Raw genomic sequence first — 23,288 nt, 5'->3', positions numbered from 1 at the left:
AGTCTGGACCCCAAGGGATTCACGCCTTGTTTTCTTCTCAGCCCCACACCAGTCATATCATTGCAGGAGAGCAACCTTCAGTTAGGTCATGACAGCACAGAAGTTGTAGTCTTCCCCCAAGGTGTGATTTTAGAAACCCCCACCCCCATCCCCATCCCCTCTCAGAAGCTACCTGCAGGTCCATCTCAGCCAAGCTGATCAGCATCCGTGCTATGAACCTTTGCCAGAAGCCAACAGGCACGAAGCTCATCTTAAACACACGCTGGATGGTGTTACCCATTGGGTGCCGCATGCTGTGCGTGTCCAGCCCAGGTTTGGATGGAAGGAGGTGTGGTAGGAGGTAGCTGAAACACATAAGGAGAGAGGTGATTATCGTGGCCCGAGAGCCACGGCAGGACCCTGGTCCCTGAGATGCTGGACTGTGGGAAGGCCTTTGCTCACAAGGCCTCGGCTGCCAGGGACCTCCCTACAGAGTTCGAGAAACTATAATGATGTGGAGGGAAGATATGAAGACATAAAAAACTACCAGACGCAGCAAATCAGAGTTGCTTCTCAGAAAACTGGGTTGCGATTGTGAAATCACTTAATGCTGACTTTGGTTGGTGGAGGAAAACCAAATACAGCTGCACAGTTCCGAGGACAATGCAGATGCTGGGGTCAGGGTAACTGGTTTTTGGTCTTCGGAGCTGTTTATTGTTCTTGGCTAATTAAAACAATACAACAGCCTTAAAAATTAGAACATGGTGGTTTTGCACAAAACAAATGACGTTTTATGAGAACATAAGTGGACAGAGTCATTGTTAAAATGTTGCGTCACTATGTGACCTAGGTGTTCTTGTCTATTGTCATTTTTAAAAGCTGACAGCCAGGAAGTTCCTCCCCACAAACGCATCTGGAAAGTGATATCTACTATGTGCTATGAACTATGAGCCGAGGGGCAGGCACAGAGCAGGCACAGGGGATAGTCTGTTGATGCAGAGGCTGGATTCTTTCTCTTAAGAAACTTATTATCATGCACGTAGATGTTTTGCCTGCATGTGTGTGTAGTGCCTGTGGAGGCCAGAAGAGAGCATTAGAACTCTTGGGACTATTTATAGATAGTTGTGAGGTCCCCTGGAATCACTTCTTACTAAAGACTTTACCTTCAGCAATCCCAGTCTTACTGACAATGCCCCCCCCCTCCAAGTGCTGTAGGCCACATGACAAAAACTCCAGCACCAGACATGAGAAACCATCTGTCAAGCTCTTGGTCAGGAATCCAAGAGATTCTCAAAACAACATAAGCTACTGCCTTTGCCCTTCGTCGCCTCTCAAAGGTTTAAGTGAAGTCCCCGTGGTCCCTGCACAGGGACAACACTTCAGACACAGGATCTAACCTGAAAGTCTTCTCCACGAGGGCTGGCTTTCATAGCACCAGAAGGCACTGTGCAAGCTGATAGAGAGGGGAGCCATCAACAGTCATATCCTGCTGTGATCCTATGAACCCGTGATACCATGACTACCCAAATATGACCTGAACAGTGACAACACCAAGAGCCACCACAAAAATGAAGTGGGGAACGTCACGGGGCCCCAACCTGAGATAAGAACTACATACAACTAATGAGACTGCGAGAGAGGGAGAACCAGGGTTTCCTAGGGAGGAGTCTTTCAACTGGCCAAGAGGTACCAAGAGGTCAGTCTTGAAATCATGCACATGCAATGATAAACAGATTCACCAGCTTCTTTCATATATTGATATCATTTATGCATGTATACATAGCAACAATAAAATAAAAGAAAAAGAAACCATGAATTTGAGAGGAAGGGAGGGAGGATGAGAGAGACTGGAAGGAGGGACAAGGAGGGGTTTGAGGAAGGAAAAGAGAGGGGGAAATGATTGTATTTGAATTAAAATAAAAATACAGCTGTTTAAGTGCAATAAAAATCTTTGAAACTTTCTAGATGAGACTCTCCTAATGCTTGATACAATTGTCTTTCCAGATTCATGGTTCCATATCTATGTAGTTCACCAACCTTGGGCTTAACATATATATATATATATACATATATATATAGTCTTTACTTAATGTCATTTCATTCTTCTATAATAAGCACTCCCTTAGCAACATAGCAGAAGGCATTTTAAGTCATCTAGGTATTCAGAGATGGGATGTGGGTTCTATACTATTTTCATAAGGTATTTGAGAATCCTGTGTCCTGGTGTCAATCCCTCATGGGCTTAAGGGACAACTGTATAAGGGAAATTCAATGACAACTTGCCCCTCCACCCCAGTCTCAGCACTAACTTGGTTGCCCTGTGTATCTTGAGCCTTGCGGGGAAGGAAGGGATGCCTACAGAGATGGGTTAGAGAGGTTGGCCAAGGGATGCACAGGTGAGTTGGTACAGACACCTGCTATACCATCGGGATGATGCCTTCCTGTTCCTTCATCCCACCATCCTGCCTTACTTCCCTACATCCTAACAACTGCTTATTGTTCCTCTGTGCAGAGTCCCTCTCTTGAACAGGAGACTCTTAAAGTGCCTACTTGCATATCCCTCAGTCTAGGTCCCCAACACATAAGCCATGCCCTGTGAAAATGGCTTCTGGATTTTCCCTCTCTTTGTAGGTATGTGTTGAAGAGAGATGTCTGCACATAGAATAGGCACTCATCAAGAATTTTAAAGGCAGGGATAATCTAGACAGCAAATTCAGAGTTCAAAATATGACTGGCCATGGAAGCCAGATCTGGAATGGAATAGTCCCTGGGCAGACCGTTGCACCTGGCTGGAGAACAATAGGAGTCAGAAAGGCTGTCCCAAGGGGTCAACAAGATTGGACTGCAGAAATGAATTATTCCTGCATCTGATGACTACCCATCAGCTGATGGACCCTGGGCAGGTCATAGCGTTCCCTCTGAGGAGATGGTCTAGTGAATGTTACTCCACTGAGATGGTCTCAGATGTGGGGTTGGGGCCTTCCAGAGACGAGTAAGAGCGAAGGCATTTAGCCATACAAACAGAAATGCTGGGACGGATAGGTTTTGGAGGGTCATCAATCTGGAGAGTTTCTGAAGGGTTTGTCAGGGGCAGGGTGTGGTTCATGGGCTGCAGGTGGACAACCTAGATCTCAAAGGGGCATCTAAGATCTGTGTGTCTGTATAGATTCAGAGACCATAGCTTCATGGCTGATATAAGGAAGCACAAAGGAAATGTGTGCCACTAGGATGGGAAATATTCTGTTACTCACAGCTTTGTGCAGACCCAGACACACGGGCCACAGGATTTAACATGACAAAACCGTAAGAGCAGTGCTGCTGTTTCCTACCATCCTTGGGAGCTCCTAGGTGTAAGAGACAGGACCCTATGTAATATGATCTAATTTACTCCTGACAGCAAGGATAATAACAATAGGTAACAGTATTATTGTTATTCTGCAGGGGAGAAAAAAGGGTATCTCGGGCTCATTCTCTGGCAGTCCGGTTCTATGCTTCAACCCACTGTGCAGGAACTTCCTTGGACTTGGCAATAATCTGACTGACTTCTATTGTTCAACCTCATAGGTAGAGTGATACACACACACACACACACACACACACACACACACACGATACTCTAACTGGATGCTAATATATCCTTACTCCTTTGATCCACTGATATAAAACCTGGATGTTGTTAGATCATGGCAGTGTAAACTGACATCTTGAGCTTTTATTGGCCAGTAGCAAGGATATGGAACGAGGGGCCATGAAACAGACCTTGAATTTCTTTTAGAGGTTTCTCTCTTTAGGACTCTGCTCATGGCCCCATATAAATGGAGCAAGAAAGTCTTGAGCCCTCCCTGCTCTACCCCCTGACCCCAAACCCATATGGCCAAGTGTAAAAGAGAGCTGTTTCTGTGGATAACTGGTTCACACCAACAGAATCTCTAGAATGGCTGCCCCGGGACAAGCCAGCTCCCTAGAAGTCTCTAGTGGCACCACTGCAGGGCTCTAGAGTTGGGGGTACAGAGTGATGGTGTATTCTAGGTCATGTGCACCATAAAGGTCTACAGATTTGGGATAGTAGCTACTGCCATCAAAGCCAGGATGAAACAACCCAGGACATGAATGGAGACTGGGTAGCCACCAGAGATCTGGTCCCCATGTGCTCTTCTCAGCCCTGGTCCTCTCAGGGGTCTCACTCCAGGGTTTGGGGCATTGGCAGTTCTCATGTTCAGGAGGGTTAGCGCTGACGTTGACTAATGCAGGTGGTGGTGGGAAGAAGAAATCATCAACACACTATTGAAGACACATATTCTAATACTCATCAGAGCCGCTGAAGACCACACCAATGAATAAAAAGACTGAAAATGTGACTAACTCAGAAGAGGGCAGAACAAAATGAACAAAGGAAAAAACTAAGTGGTATACATAGAAAACAAATGGCAATCTACTAGGCTTAAATCCAACTATAAAACTAATTTCTCAATGTAAATGAGTTAAGTATTCCTATTCAAGACATAGAGCATCAGGTTAGACAATTAACTGGCAATAAGATATTGATTATATTGTAAATACCCAAATAAATTTATGATAAAAGAATTGGGGGAAATAGGGACAGCTGTAGTTAGAAGCTAAAAAAAAAACCTCTGTTAATATTCAAGCACTTATACTGGCCTGTCCTTGGGGTTCTGACAGGATAACACCCTCAGCTGCAGCCACTAAGAGCAGCACCTATGCACATTCACTAGTTTCCTTTTAAAAGGACCCTGCCCACCTCCTATTTTTCTGTCTTTCCCTCCCACCTCTTTCTCTTTCTCTTCCACCACTCATGCCCCTAGGGACCAGTCTCTGCCAGCCTCTCTGCCCCTTTTTCTGCCTCTTCTCTCTCCTCTTTCAGTACTCCTATGTGAGTCCTGTTGTATGACATGACTTCTCTTCATGACATTTTTTAAATTACAACAACCTCCAAAACTGGTCTGTGGTTATTTTAAAATCAGACAAAATGGACCTCAAGAAAGAGAATATCACCTGAAGTAGTGAGAGACACTATGATGAAACAACAATAGAACAATTATGACAACATGTTGTCATAAATTTCCAACATCAGCACCTTCATGCTTTGGGCCTTTAGCAAATAAGACAGGGGATTAAACATAAGCAAAGACATATCAGAACAGTTCAGTTTATAACCAAGGTAGTTGCTTAGCAGGGGGTAAGATTATATAGCATGGATACACTGGACAGAGGATGAGGTATGTTCCAGTGGGTCAGAGTGGGATAGTGAGAGGTTTCATTGTGCTGCTGGGAATGTTGTAGCATTTTAAATGAAAGGATTGTTTATAGCATTTTCTATTGTGTATTTTCACACTCAGCTGGTCTACTGGAAGATGAACCTGTAGAAAGCGAAACTACAAATGAGTGGAGACTAGTGTAGATGTCCTCAGTATGATCAGAAGTGCTTTGGAATATTCCTTTACACTATGTGAATATATGTCACTGTGATTGGTTTAATAGACAAGCTGATGGGCCAGTAGCTGAACAGCATACAATTACGTGGGAAAGTCAAGAATGATGGGATGAGGGAGGGCAGAGTCAGAGGAGTCACGGTAGACACCGAGGGAGCAGGAGATGAATGTGCCATGTTAATGAAGGTACCACCATGTGGCAGAGTCTAAATAAAGAATATGGGCTAACTTAAAATGTAAGAGATAGTTAGTAGTAAGCCTGAGCTATTGGCCGAGCCTCTGTGTGGTAATTTGGAAGCAGCTGCCGGGGCAGAAAGTGGATAGTCAGGATGGAAAAACTCAGCCTACACAGAAGAATAGCACTTGGAAGGTGGTAGAGTTACACAGTGGAGGAGTAGAGTGAGAAGCAGATGTTAAGGTCATGGAGAAGAATTTTGGGCAGTGTGGATGAGGTGCCCAATGAGATGAGGTAGCAGAAAGCAGGTGTCTTGGATATGCTTCCAAGTGTTACACCAGCCTTCCAGGAAGCAGCATTGTGGAGGCCCAGGCCTCAGGAAGCAGCATTGTGGAGGCCCAGGCCTGAACCTGTCAAGCTATCCATTCTTAATAATTTGTGAGTGTGGTCTGAGGCTGCATAACTGACATGTGGGCCCATGTCACAGACTGTTTTCATTCATTGTGATACCAATATAACAACTGCCCCAAGGAGAACTCCCTTTGCATGCTTTTCTAACCCCTTTTCAATAAGTGGATTTCTTCCAACTGCCTGAAAAGAGTAGCCCATGGTACTAGATACAGGGTGTTGCACCTACCCTCCTGCTGACCTAGGCTAGGTAACTGGCCATCCTTGGGAGCTAGCTATCCTGGTGGTGGTAGCCCTGGAAATCTCGATGAGGCCACCAGCGTCCTCAGATCCACTCCTTCCTTCAGCACATACCGGGGCTGTGACCTCACCTGTCATTGGCGACGGGAAGGGCAATCTCAAACTTGGCCAGGAACTGGAAGTATTGCTCCTCAGTCTGTTGTGTGAAGCCTGTCCCCACCAGCAGCATCCTGAGGTCCTCGGCTCGGATCACCCCATTCTTGGCCACTGACCGTGAGCCCTTGATGCTAAAGATCCTCTGCAGGCATTCAGACAGCCAGATGGGGTCAAGGAAATAGAGGTTCCTCAGACCGTGACTCGTGTCTGGGAAGTGCAGCAGGGCTCCTGTTTCTATGAGGAAGCTGATGGCTTCAGGGAGAAAGGGAGGATGCTGGGTCAGAATCACAGAGGAACCAAAAGGGACTCAGTGATGACCCTGTTCCCAGAAAGAAACTTTTGTTTTTCCAGGCCCAATTCAGTGTCCTCAGTTGATTGGTGGCCAAGCAACTGCAAGTAACCCCTGTTCTCAGACTGAATTTATGGGTCACCTCTTGATGAAATTTACTTATGACCCCCCAAACAACACTTGATGTGCTTTTATAGTTATGCGTAGACACATGCTGAGCTGTGGGAAAAGTGTGAATTTTTCTGTGTACATATTGTTAACTAAGTGCTCATCCCATGAATGCCCATTCTATAGTCTATCTATCGCCATGTTTAAACTCTGCACCTGGGGGTAATCTTGCTGTCTAAAATGACCTTCAAACACAGAGCTAAAGGGTTGTCTAGTGTTTCTAAGCACAAGGCTGTGCTTTATTGAAAAATTATGGCATTAGATTAGCAATGTTTAGGCACAAACTGTAGAAGCCACTGCATGAGCTATAAAATCAGTAATACATATTAACTAATTAATAAGGTATATGTGCTGGCTAGTTATGATGGTCACCTTGATACAACTGAGAATCACATGGAAGAGTGTGATTGAGGAATGATCTAGATCAGTTTGGCCTGTGGGCATGTCTGTGGGAGATCGTCTTGATTATTAACTGACCCAGCTCATTGTGGGCGGCACCATTCTCTAGGCAGAGTCTTAAATAGCATAAGAATGAAGAAAGCTACCAAGAAACTGAGCTGTTTTTCTCTCTCTGCTGGATGTGATGTGACTAGCTGCCAGTGTTCCTGCCTTGACTTCCCCTCGGTGATGGACTGTAGCCTGGGATTGCAAGACAAGGAAACCCTTTCCTCCCCTAAGCTGCTTCGGGCCAGGGTGCTTTATCTCAATAAACGAAAGGAAACCAGAACGGCATAGAACAGAGGCATATCTGAAACAATAAACAGTTATCGACTGCTTCATTGGTGGCAGGCAGGAACCTGGTCCTATTATTTCTCCAAGAGCAATGGTTTCACACCTGCCAATGCAGGAGCTGTGGTGACCTTTCACATGCTAAGTTCCATGAGTGATAAGAACTGGCTATAATTGTTTATCCTCGCTATCTTCCTGCACTGAGGTCCTGGAGGGTGATGACACAGGCTGTGTCTGTGTGTGTCCTCTGCAGAGCAGCTGCCATGTTCTCTGTCCAGGGAAAGGAGGGTGTGGGGGAGGGACGCTGGGGGAGGTGGCAGCAAGAAGCGGTGGGAGGAGCCGCGAAGGTGTCGGAGATGTTGAGTGTCATCAGTGGACCTGCTAGCCTGCTGTGCAGAGGATCCAGGTGGAGCTGTGGCAGAGCCTCATAGGTGCCTCACCCTGCCCTACTCAAGGGCTTTGGACTTCCGCCTGGCCTTCAGGGCCCCCATACCGATGCCCCTGGGTACCACTCCCCGCCTACCAGACTGCAGGTCCTCGTAGTCTTTGATATCATTGCCAGGTGTCTGCTCCACCAGCTGTTCCAGCTGCCTGTCCGTCAGATACTGTACTTCGTCGCCCAGACGACGGCGCTGCTGCTCGGCCAGCACGGCCTCCTGTAGGCTGATGTAGCTCCTGGGAATCTGGGGCAGGCGGGGCAAGGCCGAGGCCCTCAGGTCCAAGGGGTGCTGCCTGCACCAACACTCCCCACCAACCCCCCCCACTGTCTGGTCCTAGGGCCAGAGAACATGCATTTGAAGGGTGAGAACTGCAGAACAAAGTCAGGGCATGCCTTTGCTCCACCTCAGCTGGGGACATGCACACAGACAGAGGGACAACAGACTTAGTAATGCCAGGACTATTGCGATAGAAGAATGACCCTGCCCTGCTCCCGCCGGAACTACTGACTTTAAACACACACACACACACACACACAGACACACACAGACACACAGACACACACACACACACACACACACACACACACACACACACACGTCTGCCTTACAGAAAATGGCTGAAGGGTTTAAGTTGGATCCCAGCAGTGGGAAGTGGGACCCTCTGGCTTAACTCGATGAGGGGACACTTACCAGCCTGCCAGCAAGTTTCTGACAGCCAATGGTGCTGCCCACATCCTTCATGCTGCACGTGACGTGGAAAATCAGTTGCCGTAGCCCTTCCTGCCCCTCCAGGTTCTTGCAGGAGATCTCACTGTGTGTGCAAAGATATCAGAGCTTAATCAACACACCACCTCTTTGTTTGGGAGCATCCCTGTCTCCCTGGAGGTATGTCCCAAATGCCAACAAGTTGTTAAAGAGAGAACAGGAAGGCTCTGGAGGCTTTGCTCTGTGTGTAGCCCTATGCTGGGGACCCTACTGTAGGAGGAAGTCTGATGCCGCCATTAAACATGTGACTTATTAGAGGCGCATACAGATGTGGTAATAAAAGGGCGGTTTACCACACCGCTAACCACACCCACTTTAGGCAGGACTAAAGACGTATACGGCCCAAAGTGCCCAAAGTGGAAAAGAGACCGAACACCTGCACCCATGCTGTCTCATCCAGAGTGAGGGGATCCAAGAGTAGCTGCAATAACACTCATGCTGTTCTGATCAGGGAGTCTCGATGAAAAATGAGTACAAGAGCCCTGACGATGTGATGGCTACAGACAAGAGGTAAACTGAGCGACACACCCAGTCTCACCTGCACCAGCCCCGCCCCCTTCACCCTCGGCAGCTACTTTCAGACCCATTAGCTGCTCTCACATCTACTTGGATCAGGGGCAAGGACTGGAATGTCTGCCTCCGTCAGTGATCTGAAAATACTATGGATGTGGTCAAGTCTGTCTCTTTGTCCCATGGGAGCTGTGTGCTGGGTCCCGATGGGAGGAGGGCCCAGAAGGGGTCACAGTTAGGGTGTCTTGAGGCCGTCTCTAGTCATCTATGAGCCATGCCCTGCTCTGGTACCACCCTCTGTCCAGAGGAGCTTGGTCCATCCCCAGGACAGATACCAGCTGATTTGGGGTCCTGGTGAACAGAGCACACACGGCGGCGGCAGCGAGAGAGAGGCAGGTGACACTCACTGCAAGTGTTTGAAAGTGATATCCGGGAAGCCCGTAGCTCTGGACCCTGACGGCGAGCGGCACAGTGCCAGCACGTAGGCACGCAGTGTAGCTATTCTCTCCACTCGGAATTTGGCTTCGATTAGGTCCAGGTGTGTCCCAACCACCAGCACAACAGCATTTGGGGCCTTGGCCTGTAACAGAGAATCCCACAGCTGAGTCCTATTTTTTTCCCTGAATAGAGAGTGGGAAGTGGCTTCCTCAGTGTGCAAATGTGCCAACCCTGGATGTTAGTGGCCCACACTCAGTCACCTTCTGTGCACTTGAACATTACGGCCAACTGAGGCTCTCTATGGCCCACTTCATGCAGGGTAGCCCATGGAGAGGGATGTCTGGTCCTTCTAGCCACCTGAGGGAGAGGCCTGTGCCAGGCCAGTGGCGCCCTTACCCTGGGAGGGAGTGCCTCGCACGCGTGGGCTGCTAGGTTTCAGGTAAATAAGAAATGACAAGAGCAGTGGGCCCTGAGGACCAGGAGGCCTCTGAGTTCTCTGTGAAACCATGCAAGGCCACGATGGGGCCCTGGGAAAGCCCTGCAGCAAGAACAGTGTTTCTCCGGTGCACTGGCCCTTTGTTCTTGACCCACGCAATGCTTCGGGACACAGGACCCTGGGGAGCTGGGTCCCGAGCACTAGAAGGCGAAGACGGTGGCTCCTCACCTCGATGTTGAGCAGCCAGAACTGGAGGTTGGCCACGGCTTCCTCCCCCAGTGCCAGGTTCCAGACCACCACGTACAGGGCCTTGTCCGTGAAGAAGCACTGATTGACGGTGGCCATGCTGGCAGGACCCCCAATGTCCCAGACGTTGAACTCCACAGACTCAACCTACTTGAGCAACCAGGCACAGAAGGGGGCGCATTTGAGTGACCACGGGGGTGAGGGAACCGCAAGAAAATTTACAACGTGGATCGGATCTGGAAGAGACATGGCGGCGGCAGTGGCGGAAAAGTCACAGACTCCATGTCTAATTTAGCAATCCTGGCGAGGGAAAAGAGCCCAGTGGTCCAAAGGCAGACTTCTGGGGCTTCCATTTGCTGCAAACAGAGCTGGGCATCTGAGGAGATCATGGCCTGTGGTGTTGCTTATCTTAGGCTCCCCACAGTTGGAAGACATCTGGTGGCAGGAGGGCCCCCACTTTGACATCACGGCTCCACCCTATCTGTGCAGGGGCCAAAAGGAGGAGGCACCCTTGAACTTATGTAGGTCAAAGGTTGGGGCCCACCAGCGAGGTTTGGGAAAGCCCCCTGAATTGAGAACCCAACAACAGGAACTGGGTTGCCAGGAAGGCCGGGAAACGGTCTCTCTCTCACTGCATGAGCTCAGAGCTGGCCTAGAAGCCAAGACTGCAGGGAGCTATAGCCAGGAGTCATTTCCATGAGGCAGCATTTGGCCTCCAAGACATACAGCGTGCTGACCTGGTTTTGTATACAGATGAAAGCAGACAGCTGCTCTTGGCCAGCTAAAGGTCAGCCGCATGGGGCGGGAGGGGCCTGGGTGCCCACGAGAGCCGCCGTGGCTTTCGAGTGAAGGCGGTTTCACCCTTCGAGCCTGGGCACCCAGGCACTGAAGAAAAGCTGGGAGCAAAAGTGACTGAGTCACTGTCAAAACAGCAAAGCCAAGGGCACTGCAGAAAATTCTGGTTATTCGAGAGACCCGTCAGACGTGAGTCAGCTAGAGTCACTCCCTGTCTGTTCCGAGTGGGCCTGGCATTCATTACCGCACTGTTCGGAACCCAGCGGGCAGGGCCCTGCTCTTATTTTTATTTCGGGTGCTGGGGATTGAACTTATGGCCTGGCACAGGCTGTCCCACCGATGTGTGCTCCTAGCCCCAAGGGTCCCATTCTTAGGGGGGGGCAGCCCCGAGTATGTTCGCTTACACCCTCGGAAGGCTCTGCTTCTCAAACTGGATCTCCCTGGTTTGGAATGGGGTTTTATGTGGAAAAACTCTGCAATCAGACTTAGCCCTCATTGTGCTGGGCTTGGAGAAGAAAACCAGGCCCCATCTGGACACAGCCTCTCAGCTCTCTGCCCGTCACCCTTCCTCCACCGTGCATCCCCGAATCACCAGTAAGGCAGAGACACACACAGCAGATGCGGACAGCACTGTCTGGCACTCAGCGCAAAGCCACTTTGCGTCTGTTCTTCGGATGGAGTGCCCTTACGGTTTTAACTGGGAACACCTGATAGTGGCTTGTGTCTTGAACACTTGGTCCCCTGCTGGTGAAATCTTAGGAGGTTTCTAGAGACGTGGGAGGTGAGACTTGGGGGAGTAGGTCACTAGAGGCGGGTCCTCGGGAGGATATTATCCTGGCCACTTCCTGTCACTCCCTGCTTCCTGTCCCCCAGAGTGTGAACAGCTGTCTTCATCACGATGTTCTGCTCGACAGAAGGGGCCACGCAGCGGTGGAATGAACCACACACATGTGCTCCCCTCTAAGTCATTTCTGACAGGTATTTTGCATTTTGGTCACAACAGCATAAAAATAACTAACATGAGTACCAGCCTGAGATCCCACTGGTTCTTTTCTGCCTCAAAAGGCTAAAAAAATGTTTATTTCTACTTGCTTGGTCCTGAATAGAAACGAAGATGATGAACAAGTTGGTGAAGAATTCATCTTAAACAGGATGAATTGAATGGAACTTTTCATGGCTTGAATGGAAGCAGGAAGCAGGGAGGACGGGGCACTGACTCCTGGGGTACCCTCTCAGCCTCCTTTTAAGGGGGCCAAGAGAAGCTGAGGTGTACCTCACTATCTGCCGAGGTGCTTTGTTCGTAGCCCTCGGAGAGCCCTGCCCCAACCTATTTGAAGCTAAGTCCCGGAGGCCAGATTTGAAGTCTGAGCATGCACTCATTAAGAGCCCCACCAGGGAATCCAGCAGACAAGCAGGGTCAAGAACCTCTGGCCCAGAGCCTTGGCTTCATTATGACAGAAAGACTACCAGGTCCTGGAAAGAGCTGATTCGTAACTCTTGGCGACAGCTGGGGTAGAGCAGCACATCTTGAGCCTGGCACTCAGAATGTCCAGGGTCTCTGGGGGAATGACAACAGACCACAGGGAGGTCCCTCCCGCCCACTGCATGTCACCATCCTTCACCTTGGCTTTGGAGCCTGCTGGCCTCTGGAGCTCCCACTTGGTGGTCCTGATGGTGGCCTCGCTGTGTGCTACCTGGGGGGCCTTCCCCGTCTGTAAGATCTCCAGGAGTGTGGACTTGCCCTGGCGTGGGGGGCCCACGAGGATCATCTTCACCAGCTTACACTTCTCTGCTTTGCGAAGCTGAGCACGCAGGAAGGACAGTGTTGCTTTGGGGCCTGTGGGACATCAGGAGTGGACAAGTGGACACCCTAAGTTATATATAACGGGGATACACTCACATTTCTCAGGAGGCCAAATTCCATCCCAATTTCTATGTGTTCCAAGGGAAGGTGAGGAATCTGAGAGCAGGCAGGGATGACAATAACTACCCCCAAAATTAAATGTGACAGCCAGGGCTGAAGGATAACGTCCGTGCTGCCCTGGCCGGCATACCTTACTACCTAGCCATCCTCAATCGCCGTTGGTAGCTACTGTGTTGGGACCACTTTCCTAGCATTTTCCCAAACTCTGAGGTTGGAGTTGGGCCCCATGGTTCATTCACCCACTGACTCCATCCTTCAAAGCTACCAAGGGAACCTGAGTTATCTTTCCAAGGCGGTGACGGGAACAGGGCTGAGGAGGCCCTACCTTCTTTCCTGACCTCTGCAGGCACATTGCCAATGTTGAGGTCTTCAATGTCCAGTTGCCAGAGGTTTCCCAGTTGGCCTAGCTCGGGAGGGAGCTCTCGGAGCCCGGGATTACTGAAGAGAGAACAAGCACTCACATGAACACGTAGCCTACAGCTGTCACAGCCACTGCAGTCTGCAGGGGCCACGGCCAAGCTCCATTCCAAGCCATGCACCGTGGTCATTAATTTCAGCCTTTCATTTAAACCCCTTTAAGATCTAAGGCCTTCAGACCTCTCCATCACCAGTAGTGGAAGCATTATTTCTGTCTTCACTGAGTCACTACAGCTTCAAACTGAGTCTCTGCCCACAACTGCTCTCTCTCTCTCTTTCACTAACGACATTACCATCAAGATGGCCACCACTCCCCCTTGCAAAGGCTCTCCGTTTCCAATCTTTTTTTTTAAGTTTTTTTTATCATTTTTTATTTTAATTTTAAATAGCTTGTTTTACATGTCAATCCCAGTTCCCTCTCCCTCCCCTCCTCCCGCACTCCCCTTCCCCCCTCCCTCCCACCCTATTGCCAAATCCTTCCACATAGGGGATATCTAGAGTCTGTCATTTTACTCTTGTTTCCAATCTTAATGCAACACTTTCTGCGGCCCTCAAGTTTTACCTGCTGCTTAAGCCCCAATGGGATCTGGCACACGTTAAAGTTCAGTGCATGAGGGGTCAGGGTCTCAGCTGTCCTCCTCATGCCCCCCAGCCAAGCAGCAAACTGTGGACGCTCATCTTCCTCCCCCCCTTTCAGATCACACCCAGTCGGGAAGCCCCGCTCTGTGTCTTGGTATGTGGATGGCTTCCTTCTTTCTGCCTGGTCCCCAGTGATGTGAGGGAGGATTTCTGCTTCTCTGGGCTGCACCTGCCCTCAACATGAACTTACCTGCCCAAGTAGAGCTCCGATAAGTTCTTCAGCAGGCAGACGGACGGAGGGACTGCGTCGAGGTGATTCTCATTCAGACAAAGGACCTCCAGTGATTCGCTCAGGAAAGCTGGGAATTCTAGCATGCATGCTGCCAATGAAAGTCAGAAGAGACCTTGCTTCTGGGCAGTCCCAGACGGCTGCTGTGCAGAGGTGCCATACAAACCGCTGTGATGCCCACAGAGCATGTTGGGAAACCTCATCTCCCTGATCTACCGATTCTAATGCTACAGACATCCGTGCATGCACACGAGACAAAGATTGAAAGGAGAGTGGCATGCTCTTCATTGCTGCATGTCCGCAGGGGATTTGCTGAGCAATGGAATAAGGTGCAATGATTACAAAGCATGGTACAGGTCACATGTATGTAAAGTGGAGGCTTCTGGGGAATTGGAAGAGCCAGGTGCAGAGCCATGTCCCTTAAAGGGCTTGTGGCAGAAAATATCTGCAGATATACACACGTGTATTAGCCCATCACTCGAGTGTTATATGCATGCATGTACATACAACACACATGCACAGACACATATCTATGTGTGTGCTATACAGAGTCACAGTCACATCTAGAGAATTTACTAGAAAGCCAAATACTCATTTTGTTTTAAAACATACAGCATTACCTCTTCAATGAAAGAAAGAGCTAATTAACACAGAAACATACTATGAGCCAGTTTTTTAAAATAAATGTTGTTTAACATGTTACTCTCTGAAAACCCAGCCAACTCTTTAGTATTCAAGTAAGTTCATTCATGAGGCTAATTATGGGATTACCATTAAGATCACGTCACGTTTGCCGTTTCCACAGCACCCGAGCCTATGTGCAGAGAAAGAATGTCATACAGAGCTTGGAAACACACATTAATGGGACTCAGGGGTTTACACTACAGCAGGATCTCTGAGGAACCTTTATTCTTCCTGCAACAAGCAGGGAGAAAGGACAGGATATCCCACCATGAATCAGGGCATCCAGGATGCAGGCACTGGCTCAAAGTCCCCTGTTGGGACTGCCAGCAGGAGACGTAGAGGATGGAGAAGGCAACATTCTTTTGTGGGGCCGAAATCATGTTCCGTTGCCTAGATACAATTGCTTCCCTCAGCGTGGGCATCTCTTCACTCATGGAGTGGCAGAACGGATGACCACGAGGAAACCTGGCCTCAGAGAACACTCTGGGAGAGAGGCGATGCCAGACTACTAAGATGAATGTCAAGAGAACCCTGCCCAGCCTGCTGCACTCTGAGCAGGATTTCCTGCAGCCGTGGAAACAGCACTGCAGCGGGCTTGCCAAGGCGACTTTGTCCTACACCTTGTCCCGAGGAAAGATGCTCAAAAGCGCTTTCTTCTCCCTTTTGATGAAATGGCCTCACATTTTCCTGGGAGGGCGTCTAACGGGGGAAAGGGGTGCTCTGTAGCCCATGGAGGGAACACTGAGCATCTGGCTGTGGGGCCGGCCAAGTCTGAAGTCTCGCTCTGGTGTTTATGAAGGCCTCTTAAGTGATGGATGAGGGGAATAAGGAGCCACAGCTCGGAACGGAGGCGACACCTGTCACACCCCCCAGCCAACTGCTCAAAACTGTGGAAACTAGGCTGGGGAGAGCACAGCTAGAGGTATTTATGAACTGCTATTTATTCATAAGTTATTTATGACCCCACTCGTCTGAATTTTACCGTAAAAATGGTCACCCAAATTATTTTTGGACACGGCAACTGCACAAATATGACTGCTTGAATGTACGTGAACCTCCCTGGAGTTTAACTGTCCATCCTCAAACAAGCTGTCTTTTATAGATAACTCTTTACCCCCGGTCAACCGCCCTGAGAGAACTACTCTACTGAGGAACAGGGCTGGCAAGGGCTCCTTGCCTGAGTTTCACTCAAGGGTGGCCCTTGAAATTCCAGACCCAATTGAAAAACCAGGAGGTCTTTGTCATCTACCATTGCCATGATGCCCTCTGCCAGGAAGTCTTTGACAGTATGGCCTCCTCCACTGGCTACCAGGTCACTGCGGTGACTTTCTCACTATGCAGCCTGACCTTCCTGTACAGCAGTTTCTACGTGCTGTCTCTGGCCCCACTGAGCAACTGGTCTACCTTCCAGTACCGTCACCTTGGTCTCCAAAAGGACCCCGTGTGCTTAAGTAGAAGGCAGAGCACACAGGTGTCCTCCGGCAAGCGACTGATGCTGTTCCCAGCCTGTGTTCTTGTCCACTGTCCCACTTGGCCCCAGGGAGATATAGTGTTTGTTTCTCTTTCTTTCCAAGTTCTCACATCTGTACTCGATGTCCTAAGACTGAGGGGCCAGCTGGGCTGAGGGAATGACTCAGTGGCCGAGTACTTGCCCAGCATGCCCAAAGCCTTGGGTCCTATACTCCAATGCAGGAAAAAATAAAACAGAAAGACCCAGTTAGGGAAATTCATAAACTGTATTTCCCTGTTAGTATAGCAAGGGATCTCTGTATCTGTCTCCTGGCTGTCTGGATCTATTTTTCAAAACTTTATTATTTGTTATCATTTTTTTCTTATGGGGTTGTCATGTTCATATATATATGTACACATGTATATGTATATATATTCATATAATAATTCATGAATATGTATGAACAAATTACAAGCATTCTTTATATATTAGAGACTTGTGTGCCCATCAGTGTCACAGTGATTTCCTTGGGAAGTAGTTCTCAGAAGTTTGCAGGAAGCAAATAATGTCTTTTACCAAATAAAACTTTCCAATTTTTACAAAGCCAAGATTTGGGGCTTTAAGATGTTGTGGGGGGCAGGGTATGCCACACCTATAGTCTCAGCTCTTGAGAGGATGGGTAAGATGATCGTTTTTGGGGCTACAGAGTGAGTTTCCAAGTCAGCCTAGTCTACAGTGTGAGACCATGTACAAAAATAAAAGAAGATGACAAGATTTCCCAGCCAGCTTTTAGAAGTCAGCCCCCACTCCAAACCACACAAGTGTCCTCTAAAGTATCATTAGTGCTATTATTATTATTATTATTAATTATTACTATTATTATTATTAACACAAGCCTGCTATCCCGGTGGGCATTGTTGTCACTGACATAAGGAAGGTCAGTGATACTGCATTTCCTCCTAGCTAGTCACACCAACATTCAGTTAAAACCTGAAAACAGTTTTTCTACTAAATTACAACACCACATTTGCTAATATATTATTACATTTGTACACAGGAACCCGAGGTACTGCTCCAGGATGTGCCCTCTACAACATGTCTATATTAAGTTCCTCATATAGACATGCAAAACCCACACATATCCTCTGGTAGCCTCCGGATCATGTCTAGGTGGCCTGTGTTGTCTGTCACTGGGATGTGGTGGGAATAGCTGTCATACTGTGTTGTTTAGGGAATAGAAAAAAACGTGTGCAGGATTTGGTACAGATGCAACTTTTTTCCACACACTTTCCAGTCTGCAGCTAGTTGGTCTCACAGATACAGTAAGGTAGACTGCACTTACTTACTTCTGTTTTTGGATTCTGTCCCACCAGTAGTTACTCGGTCAATGATATGAAACCCACATACTCGTACAGGACTGACATGCAAGCCACTGCGTGTACCCGCATGCATACGGCAGCCCGAGAAGTGCAACAAGTGTGGCCTGTGGTGTTTGTCTCTTGCAAACGCATCTTGGCCTCTGTAGCATTTCTCAGCCTCGCCTCTCAGCACCTGTTCTGGTCATGTTCAAGCCTTCAAGCCAGAGAAGAAAGTGCCAGTCTGTTTAAAATGACCTACGAACTACGGGATAGCATCCTGATGGATATTCTGTAAGTGTAGCTGGTTTTAGAGTCTCAGATGTGAACAAACGTTGATCTCACAGAGGAGAGTGTAGAATAGCAGTTAGCAGAGAATGGGGAGGGTACAGGGGTGAGGGAGGGAGAGAGAATGGACAGGCGGTGTAGGGCTGCTGCGTGGCCGACAGGAAGAAGAGACCCTGGTGTTCCACAGCCCAGCAGGACAGCCTCATCTGACAGCAACGTTTGTACATTTCAAAACTGCTAGCAGAGAGGACTTTCAATGTTCCTAACACAGTCAAGCCAGTCTGGGGTGATGGAGATGCCAGTGGTCTCTGATCTGATCATTGGTACCTTGTGTCCTATAACAGATCAGTGGTACCTTGTGTCCTATAAATGCATGCAGTTATGACTTGACAGTTGAAAGTAAAATAAAGGAGATGACTTAATCTATAAAGTGCCCGCCTTGGAAGGACCTGAGTTCAATTCTCAGAACCCACCCTCCAACCCCCCCAATCAAAAAACAAACCTGGATGTGTGTGGAACACACTTGTAATCCCAGTGCTGGAGAAGCAGAGACAAATGGATTCTTGGGGCTTAACGGCCAGCCAGCCTAACCTGCTTATTGAGTTCCAAGCCAGTGAGAGACCTTGTCAGAATCCACCCCCAAACACAGACACCTACCTACCACTATTATAGCCAAAGAATAAGAAGTTACTACTTAAGGGGCAAAGGGCAGACCAATTGTTTGCCACTAGGCAGGGTTTCCCTGAAGGACAGAGTCTTTCCTGAGGAATTCCCCACAGGGCACTGGCTATACGAGTGAAAAACATCAACTCCAGGGAAAGTTCCACTCTTGAAGCATGGGAAGACCTTGTACCCCTCTGCCACACTTCGTGGCCTCTAACGAATCTCAGAAGATGCCATAAGACAACAGAAAGATTGGATAGAGTTGGCTCTGCCCCCAGAGGTGAACTCCCACGGTCTGTGTGGAAGCCTGGCTCCGTCACAGGAGCTAGAACTAGTCAGGAAACACGGAGAACATGCAGAATCTGTGACCCTCAGACTGGAGACAGGACCACTGGGAAGAAGCAGTTAGGTTTAGATGAAGTCACCGGGGTCGACTCTTCATGACGGAAGAGCCCTGTTTGGAGAGACTGTGCACCACGTGTGGGTGGAGTGGGAGTGGGAAGGTGGTTGTTGGCAAGTTAGAAAGCCCGATTCTCCCAAGCCCAACCATGGATGCACCTTGAAATGACTTCCAGCCCCTAGAACAGTGAGGGGGAATTGTCTATTGTATGAGTCACTGGTCTCTGATGACTGAGGTACACGAGGAGCCTCAGTTTCCTCCTGTGCCACACAGATGGCATGGTCTAGCTCCCATGAGGACTGCGACTCTAGTGTATGTGATTTGGGGTATCTCTCTGTATGTGGGAGGCAGTTATTAGCATTGCTGGGCTCCAGGTTGGGAGTCCGGGCCATAGGCGTGCACACATGTGAAGTATGTTAACATCATTTACTCACTGGCAGACTTCTCAGCTGACCCCAGCCATCTCTGACATTCCAACAGGAAAGGAAAAGAAAAGCCCAACATACAACAGGGATACAAAGCTACCCTGCCTTGCCTATTCCCAGGATCCCACACTCCCCCCAGTTGGGCACACACCTGCCTCAGTTCCAGAACGCTGGCGCCCTCTGGTGGTAAACAGGGAGATCCGCTTTGTTTTAAGCCCATCTTCATTTCTGTGGAGGGGAAAATGAACTCTCAGAAATTTGAGGTCAGCCTGACGACATGGAGTCTATCATCTCTGACTATGTAACACAGGACCATGGGGACGGCAGTAGATTCTATCAGCAGGCTCTTGGCATTCCTGCAGTTTATAGAGGGAGCTCATGGGGTCTTCTAGAAGTAATTAGGAAGGATCACAGCCATTAGTCTCACATTCTCGGGCTTGCCCACTTCAAGCAGGTGCAGGTACTTCTGTCCAGGGCGTTCTCGTAGTTGGCGCACTGGCCACTGCCTCCAGGGAAACTGCCTTTGGGTGTGGGCTCTACTGAGGTGTTTCCGGGCAGTCTCCAGCTAGAGCATACAAGGGGATGCTCTCCGCAGGGCTCACCTTCAACCTTTCACCTTTGTTAGGCGAATACATTTTATTCCACCTATGAGCATGTTAGCGGCTGGTAAAGGATTTATAGCCTCTGGTCTAGGCTGGAGAGAGAGAGACAGGACGTTCATCAATTACAGTCAGAAGGCGCTGCTCACGGGCTGCACCATGTCCCCTGGATCTCACCTCAGGGCTTGGGGATTTGCAATACACATCGAGACTCTGTTGTGTGTGTACCTACTTCCTCTGATCGGGAACATCCCCTCCTGGAGGGAGAGGGAACTTCTAAGACCTAGGAAGCTTGGGCAAGTTATACTGTTCACAAGCTCACTCCTCGCAGGCTACATAACACGCCAGTTGCTGCGGAAGAGGAGACTCTTCGGTGAAGCTGCCTGCAAGGTGGGCAGGACGCAGCTTTTGTGAGGCGACACCTATGCGTGGGGTGAGACGGTGCCTCTGAGTCACCCAGGGTCACCCCCACACACTCATCGGTTCTTCAAGCTATATTTGGTTAGGATCGTTTCTGTGGTCTGTCATCAGAGTCCCACACGGGGGAAAGATATGTAGTCATTTCTTCCCAGAAAATGTCTCACAGTAGCATCCTTCATCCGAAAGTTTAAACCCAGATGCATTCCAAAGCCTAATTGTGTGAGCACCAGTGCGGTGTTGAAAGGAGAACATTCCAGACCTGACCTCAGAGCTATGTCGCAATTAAAACTCAGGTGTGCTAAAAACCCTGCAGGAAATGGTCTTTAGACTGTGTGGATGGGGGCCATATGACACACACACAAGTCTTGTGTTTAGCTTTGGGACCCAACCCAGGATATCTGGGATATACACAAATACTTCACAAATCCCAAAGACATCTAAAATCTGAAACCCTTTTGGTGCCAAGCATTGTTGAATAAAGGACACTCCACAAGTGGGGTATTTAAAGAAGTGATTATGTTGACATAGACTCATTGGGATGAGTCTTAGTCTCATATAGCTGGTGTCTATAAGCTAACAGCAAAGACGACGAGCTTGGAGATGTACAGGGATGGCCACTTTAACAAGCCAAGGAACGAGGCAGGCAACAGACTTGATGGCACCCCACTCCCAGACCTGCAGCCTCCATAACGGTGAGTAACTACCCTGTTTCTCCTTCCTGCCCAGTGGGATACAGCAGCCTGGCGCAGCCATCTGCCCAGCTGCAGGTAGACACACGCCTGGGGCTTGGAGCTCCTATCCCTGGTTCTCTCTACACCGGGGTAAAGCAGCCCCTGCTTACTTGCCAAGTTGGTTTCTGGAGAGGTCCAGGGTCTTGAGCTGTCGGCAGGTCCACTTCTCGTGAGGTGGCAGCGACGACAGCTGGTTTCCCTGTAACCTCAAGAACATGAGGGCCTGAAAGAGGGGGAGAGAGGAAAAGAGTTCAAACATGAACGGGAGGAGACGAGAGCCCACGGGAACCTGGAGTGACGGAACAAGAGACGAGAAGACGGCAGCAAGACAACATGGCTGACCCAGCTGCGTTTTAATGAGAGTTCTGTACAGGTTTAAACAGGGGAAGTGGGGGATGGGGCAGAGGTTAGACGGAGAGGCTGAGAGGTGAGGCAGGTGTAGCCTTGTTAAGTGATGGGCTATCTCTACGGGGCTGGGCCATCTGTGGGAAGAAGTGCCGTGGGGCAAGAAATACAGATTTACAGTGACCTGGTCCTCAACATCTCCTCACTTACTTTTTATTAATGAAGGAGAGGGGTCTGGACTGTAGGTCTGAGAGTTGGTAGAGATCTAGGATCTTAGTGGGAGTATTAAGATGGCTTTTTACAATGTCGCCCTTAAATTAGGGCCCTTTAAAAAAAGGCTGACAATATTTGTAAGAGGTTCTAAATAACAATGATTGCTCCCAACATCAGTCTGCTCCCCAATAAACATGGTCTTTTTCTGTTTACAAAACTCCCCAAATTGTTTCAAGCAGAGAAGACCAACAATGCATTTAGATTTTCCCCCAAGGCCAATGAGAGCGGTAGAACAGAAGGGATCTCAGCACATCCTGAAGCCAAGATTCTTAGGAGTCACGGTTAGTCGGTACCTGCCTGGAGTACACAGGGTACCACTGGTTGGTAGTGTGATGCCGGTGATTTCTTTCATGGGTGGTCCCCAAAGAGAGGCAGCAAGACCATGGGTGGTCTGCCTTAGCCACATGTCCTCCTTGGGGTTCCCACACAGGCGGCTCATCCCTGTGCCTTGCTGGAGACCCCAAGGAGCCCACTGGGTGTTCTCAGATGTCCAGTATGGGGGTCTCCACACAGGCAAGTCATCCAGGGCCTTGTATGCAAGCCTACTGGGGTCCCTACTCACTTGGAGGGTTATTTTCTTTAATGAGAGCCCCAGAGACACACCTTAGCTCTTCCTGATGACACTGTCACAGGGCCACCTACACCCATGCGACCTAAGAGGGCCACCGCTGTGTCACATTAAGCCCTCTACATGCTTTGTTTTCCCTTTGCTGAAGGGCGGACGCCATGGGCCACTCTTAGGACCAGGGCGGTTGTCACCCTCTGCCTCCCCAAGCAACTAGCCAGGGCTTGGGCTGGGACGTGAAGCCCTGCCCAACCCCCAATCTGGGGACAAGGGGAGAGAGGAATGCCACAGAAGTGGTGACATTCCACAAAGCTCTATTCCCTCCTGCATGGCCAAGCTACACTGCAAGGTGTTGGTCTGAGCGATGGACCCAGAACAGGGAGGCGGTAAACGGTAAGAACTCATGGCCGTTTGGTCCCTGTGGGTGCCAGTGACATGGGTTCTCAGTCAGGAACACTCCCATCTCCCCTGGCTGTGAAAACATGTGGGTCTCTTTCTCTGCCCCATGTTTGTTTACAGGTCTATGACTTGATAGTCCCTCTTTTCAGAGATCTGCATGTTGAAGGGACTCTTGATGTCTTTGGGCATTCTGGGTGATCTGAGCAGCTGGTTTATGAAGATTAAGGACTGAACCTGTGTGTTCAAACATAGTCACCT

General features: G+C 49.1%; 1 protein-coding gene across 3 annotated transcripts in view; it reads right to left on the bottom strand.

The window, feature by feature from the left end:
• Lrrk1 (leucine rich repeat kinase 1) overlaps window positions 1-23,288 on the bottom strand; it is a 138,452-nt gene that overhangs the window by 34,957 nt on the left and 80,207 nt on the right. For all 3 annotated transcript variants that reach the window (XM_040730655.1, XM_040730659.1, XM_040730661.1), the window contains 11 exons: window positions 21,559-21,671; window positions 19,850-19,926; window positions 14,395-14,524; window positions 13,474-13,586; window positions 12,847-13,061; window positions 10,412-10,576; window positions 9,717-9,889; window positions 8,725-8,845; window positions 8,118-8,277; window positions 6,384-6,660; window positions 173-344 (listed from right to left, as the gene is read on the bottom strand). In XM_040730655.1, coding sequence (XP_040586589.1) covers window positions 173-344; window positions 6,384-6,660; window positions 8,118-8,277; window positions 8,725-8,845; window positions 9,717-9,889; window positions 10,412-10,576; window positions 12,847-13,061; window positions 13,474-13,586; window positions 14,395-14,524; window positions 19,850-19,926; window positions 21,559-21,671 — 1,716 coding nt within the window. The remainder of the gene's footprint in view (window positions 1-172; window positions 345-6,383; window positions 6,661-8,117; window positions 8,278-8,724; window positions 8,846-9,716; window positions 9,890-10,411; window positions 10,577-12,846; window positions 13,062-13,473; window positions 13,587-14,394; window positions 14,525-19,849; window positions 19,927-21,558; window positions 21,672-23,288) is intronic.

The sequence above is a fragment of the Mesocricetus auratus genome, unplaced genomic scaffold (assembly GCF_017639785.1).
Source record: "Mesocricetus auratus isolate SY011 unplaced genomic scaffold, BCM_Maur_2.0 Super-Scaffold_4256, whole genome shotgun sequence".
NCBI lineage: Eukaryota > Metazoa > Chordata > Mammalia > Rodentia > Cricetidae > Mesocricetus > Mesocricetus auratus.
This window is presented reverse-complemented; position numbering and strand designations above follow the sequence as displayed.